Genomic DNA, 5,000 nt, shown 5'->3' with positions numbered 1-5,000 from the left:
GCTATTCCCGTTCAGAGGCAGGCTGCTGTGATGTGTTACAAGTGCCATGTAATAACAATAACAATACTATAGTGGCTTCGATTTCAAACTCAAGAGTGCACCCTCACCAGCTGTTTGTTTCCCATTTGGAGAGAAATAATGTGTGGATGTCATTTCGGACATTTTGGCGCTCACGCGAAATGACACAAAGTAACAAAGTCGGAGGGAAACAAAGTAGCCTCTCACTCGCTGCCTGTGGGTGGGAACCGGCTTAGGGCTGTCTGTCTGTCCATCTGTCTGTCCCTCGCTCCAATTGGATAAGGCCACACCGGCCCGGTGGCCAATCGTTGCCTCTTGTGGCGAGGTATATGTACGGCTCTCGAAGTGGCGAGCGGCTCATTCAGACTTTCTGTGACTTTCTCAAGCTACCAATATGAGCGGAAGAGGCAAAACCGGAGGCAAGGCCAGGGCGAAGGCAAAGACCCGTTCATCCCGTGCTGGCCTCCAGTTCCCCGTGGGCCGTGTGCACAGGCTGCTGCGCAAAGGCAACTACGCCGAGCGTGTGGGCGCTGGCGCACCAGTCTACCTGGCCGCCGTACTCGAGTACCTGACTGCTGAGATCCTGGAGTTGGCCGGCAACGCTGCCCGTGACAACAAGAAGACTCGTATCATCCCCCGTCACCTGCAACTGGCCGTCCGTAACGACGAGGAGCTGAACAAACTGCTCGGCGGTGTGACCATCGCTCAGGGTGGTGTGCTGCCCAACATCCAGGCAGTCCTACTCCCCAAGAAGACCGAGAAGGCAGTCAAAGCCAAGTAAATTCGCTACTGCGACTTCAACTTGACTACTCAACCCCCAAAGGCTCTTTTAAGAGCCAACCACCTAGCTCTCCAAAAGCGCAAAGTACCTTTCTATGACCGCAATACATTGAGTGGGTGTATACACAACTATTTCGACATTCTGTGCCCACATGAGGCCTTGCATGAACAACAACACCTACTTGGCCTCATTTGCCATAGCAGGCTAGCATTAGATGATACGTGCCTATAAGCTGTCACTCTTGACTTTGGCGACTATTATTGCGCGTAAAGGGCCGGCGGCGTCCTATTGCGCGCGCACCGGGAGTTTGAGTTTTGGAGAGGCCGGGCCTCCCGTCCAATGGCCAACGGAGGAGGCCTGCGAAACGGGCCAATCGGGGTGGTGGGGAGATGGTGTCCAATCAGCAGGCGCCACTGCCGGCTTTATAAACTTCACATAGGCATTTCGAGGCTATACTCCCGACTGTCAGAGCAGCGCCATGGCCAGAACCAAGCAAACCGCTCGCAAATCCACCGGTGGCAAAGCCCCCAGGAAGCAGCTCGCCACTAAGGCTGCTCGCAAGAGTGCCCCGGCCACCGGCGGTGTGAAGAAGCCTCACCGTTACAGGCCCGGCACCGTGGCTCTGAGAGAGATCCGTCGTTACCAGAAGTCCACTGAGCTACTCATCCGCAAGCTGCCCTTCCAGCGCCTGGTGCGAGAAATCGCCCAGGACTTCAAGACCGACCTGCGCTTCCAGAGCTCCGCCGTGATGGCCCTACAGGAGGCTAGCGAGGCTTACCTGGTCGGCCTGTTCGAGGACACCAACCTGTGCGCCATCCACGCCAAGCGGGTGACCATCATGCCCAAGGACATCCAGCTGGCCCGCCGTATTCGCGGAGAGCGCGCATAAATGAGGATGACCTGAACTCGAATATCCCCCAAAGGCTCTTTTAAGAGCCACCTCCATATTTCCATCAAAAAGGCACAATTGTTCCATGTATACACGCACCTCTACATTAGCCACCATGTATGTTGTTCACTAACACGTCTAAAAGCTACGTATTGCACCTTTTTAGTTGCCTGAAGTCTAGCTTCAATGTTTGTGTGTGTGTATATACACAACCATCTGGCATCATCCACTTCCTTTGAACTATATAGTAACACAGTAAAATGCTTTACAAAGGAGGGGAAAAAGAAACGAGTGATAATATAGGCCGAATAGTAACAAGAATTGTGTTCAGATGAATAATTGACACTATTAGTTGTGTGTAATAATAGCCTTGCATGCAGTCCAGAAAAAACATTGCATGCCAACTTACTTTGAAAGTCCCATGTTGCAGTGCTGCTGAGAGACTCATGCAGAGGCCCAAACTTTACAATGGAGCACGGAGGCCATCTTGTGGTTAAATGTGGGTACTGCACCTCATGGTGAGTCCCTTTCAGCATTTGCTCTTTAGGCCAGCGTTTCCCAAACGCGGTCCTGGGGTCCACAAGGGGTGCGCGTTTTGCGTTTTGCCCTAGCACTCCACAACTGATTCTAATACTCCCAGCTTGATGATGATGAGTTGATTATTTGAATCAGCTGTGTAGTGCTAGGGCAAAAACTCCCAAAATGTGGCCCGAGTTTGGGAAACCCTGCTTTAGGCTAATACTAGCCTATTAGGATGACTTGGTTCGATCGCTTTAATGGCAACTGCTGAACTCTGGTTTCACTAATTACTTGTCCCAGGTCACCATTATGAATCCAATAGCAAAACAAATGTTTCAAAATAGCTCAATAGTGAAAAAAGGCCAGGAAATGATGGGTTCTCAGCAATATTTCACCAACAACCAATCACTATTCACGCATAGACATTAGGATCATCAACAAATATTCCTAAGTCATACTACAAAAGGGTTGTAACGAAATGGATTTGTCTGTTCAATGCAAGTTCAACGTCAAAGAAAAAGTGCATCACCACAACAAACGTGTCTTTAGATACACTGTAAAAAATGACTTTGTGGAATGTACTCAAGCTATTACAGTCAACAAAAGCACACGTCATATTGTTGAGTAGATCTTTTTGCTTGTTTTTATGAGTAGATAAGCTTGAGTAAGTTGAGTTGATGTGGTCCAATACATTGAGTAAAGATGATAGAGACGTAAAAAGGATTATATTACGTTGATTCGACTCAAATAGACATTGTGTTATTTTACCTGAATGATTCATCCTATTATGTATTTAGACCAACTTACTTTGGATTCACTCAATCACATCCCTTAAGAGAAAAGGTATCCGGACACCGGGAATCCATTTATTTAAACATCAACGGTTTGCAAAACATCTGTTATTATGAGTTGACAAATTACGTAATTGCAATCAACACTGCAGGTAAATCATGATTGCTGCAGGTAGGCAACACCGTAGAAATAGGAACTACAACACTAACAACAAGTGACATTTACTCCTGATGTACTGACTGACCTGTTGCAACCTCTACAACCACTGTGCTTATTATTTGACCCTGCTGGTCATCTATGAACGTTTGAACATCTTGGAGAAAAATGTGTGAAACCACTGCCTATATGAGGAGCTGTCGTTGTTTGTTTTATTACCACATACTTATGGAAATTGCACCGGTTGAGAGATGATGGCTCTCTTGTGCCTACGGTGAAGGGTACTTCTGATCCAGCAGGTGGTGCTAAGATCCCTCCCTATATGACTTGAATGATGAGTTGATTTATTCCTTATAGCTCCTAATGATTTTAAGGCCAGTGTTGGCAAACATTACTTGTGCTCCAGCAGGTGGCCATGACATCCCTCCCTATATGACTTGACTGACCAGTTAGTTGATGGACTCCTTATAGCTCCTAAATTTAATGATTTTAAGGCCAGTGTTGGCAAACATGACTTCTGCTCCAGCAGGTGGCCATGAAATCCCCCCCTATATGACTTGACTGACCAGGTAGTTGATGGACTCCTTATAGCTCTTAATGATCTCAAGTGTCTGTGTTTTTATGTGGTTAGGAGTTTTGCTCACTGCGTGTCCCCCTTCCATTTCAGTGTTTCCCAACTCCAGCGGTAGAGTAGGCTACCCCCAACAGGACCCATTTTTCTTGTAGGCCTGGACAGCCACAGCTGATTGAACAACCTGTCACCTAAATTACCAAGTCCTCAATGAGTAGAATCAGGTGCAACAACAACAACAACAACAACAACAACAACAACAATATGAGGAGAGGGACACAGTGTACTAGCTGATCTCCCAGTTGTCACAGTTTGGCCTTGTGTTCCACATAGCCTATATCAGTATTTGAGTATGTTTCCCGCGCACGTTAGTTGCTTTCACGTCATCTTTGAAATCGCTCCTCCCTAGTCCCCTAGAACGAGCGCCCTCCCCTTTGCAACGCCTCCGAACATATAACAGAGGCGCGCTTTCTGTGCCGCCGGCCTCAATCAGGTCGACCAAACGCAGATAATAGCGCACCGCGCACCGGCGCTGAAATCATTCATTCACTTGAACTCAACTAGCGAACACACCATGTCCGGAAGAGGCAAAGGCGGCAAGGGACTCGGAAAAGGAGGCGCCAAGCGTCACCGCAAAGTTCTCCGCGATAACATCCAGGGAATCACCAAACCCGCTATCCGCCGTCTGGCTCGCCGCGGCGGCGTGAAGCGTATTTCCGGTCTGATCTACGAGGAGACCCGCGGTGTCCTGAAGGTGTTCCTGGAGAACGTGATCCGTGACGCAGTCACCTACACCGAGCACGCCAAGAGGAAGACCGTTACCGCCATGGACGTGGTCTACGCTCTGAAACGTCAGGGACGCACCCTGTACGGTTTCGGCGGTTAAACCCACTCTCTTCGGAACCTCAACACCCCGACTCGAACCCAAAGGCTCTTTTAAGAGCCACCCACATCCGCTTAAAATGGGCCCATTCCATGTAGTGTTATATATAACAACAAATGTTTAGTATGCAATTTAGTAAGAAAGTATGAGCCACTTCGAGTGGACAGGGAGTATTAATTAGAGGATTCTAATGTCCCGTCCACTTTTAGCGCACAGAGGGAGGCCTATATCTGACAGTGGCAAAGTGTAAGAACGTTATTATTTTGGGTCAAGCAATAGTGGAATTTGGACAACATAAAGCCACCACGAGTCGGTAGACGTGGCTCGAAAAGAGGGGGACAGCGCGCACACACACACACACACAGTCCAAAATGGGAGCCCTATGTCTGAC

At 48.5% G+C, this 5,000-nt stretch overlaps 2 protein-coding genes across 2 annotated transcripts; both read left to right on the top strand.

Moving 5' to 3' along the window:
- Positions 1-412: 412 nt before the first annotated feature.
- Positions 413-799, top strand: LOC311113408 (histone H2A; the record flags this gene model as incomplete). The annotated part of the gene is made up of 1 exon (XM_084156619.1): positions 413-799. The coding sequence occupies one exon, from the start codon at positions 413-415 to the stop codon at positions 797-799; it is 387 nt and encodes a 128-aa protein (XP_084012745.1).
- A 478-nt stretch (positions 800-1,277) lies between these two features.
- Positions 1,278-1,688, top strand: LOC311113707 (histone H3.2; the record flags this gene model as incomplete). The annotated part of the gene is made up of 1 exon (XM_084157008.1): positions 1,278-1,688. One exon carries the CDS (start codon positions 1,278-1,280, stop codon positions 1,686-1,688), a length of 411 nt encoding a protein of 136 aa, XP_084013134.1.
- Positions 1,689-5,000: the final 3,312 nt, after the last annotated feature.

The sequence above is a fragment of the Coregonus lavaretus genome (genome assembly GCF_964263955.1).
Source record: "Coregonus lavaretus genome assembly, chromosome: 40".
Classification (NCBI taxonomy): domain Eukaryota; kingdom Metazoa; phylum Chordata; class Actinopteri; order Salmoniformes; family Salmonidae; genus Coregonus; species Coregonus lavaretus.
The sequence above is the reverse complement of the archived record's forward strand: the minus strand, read 5'-3'. Positions and strand labels throughout refer to the sequence as shown.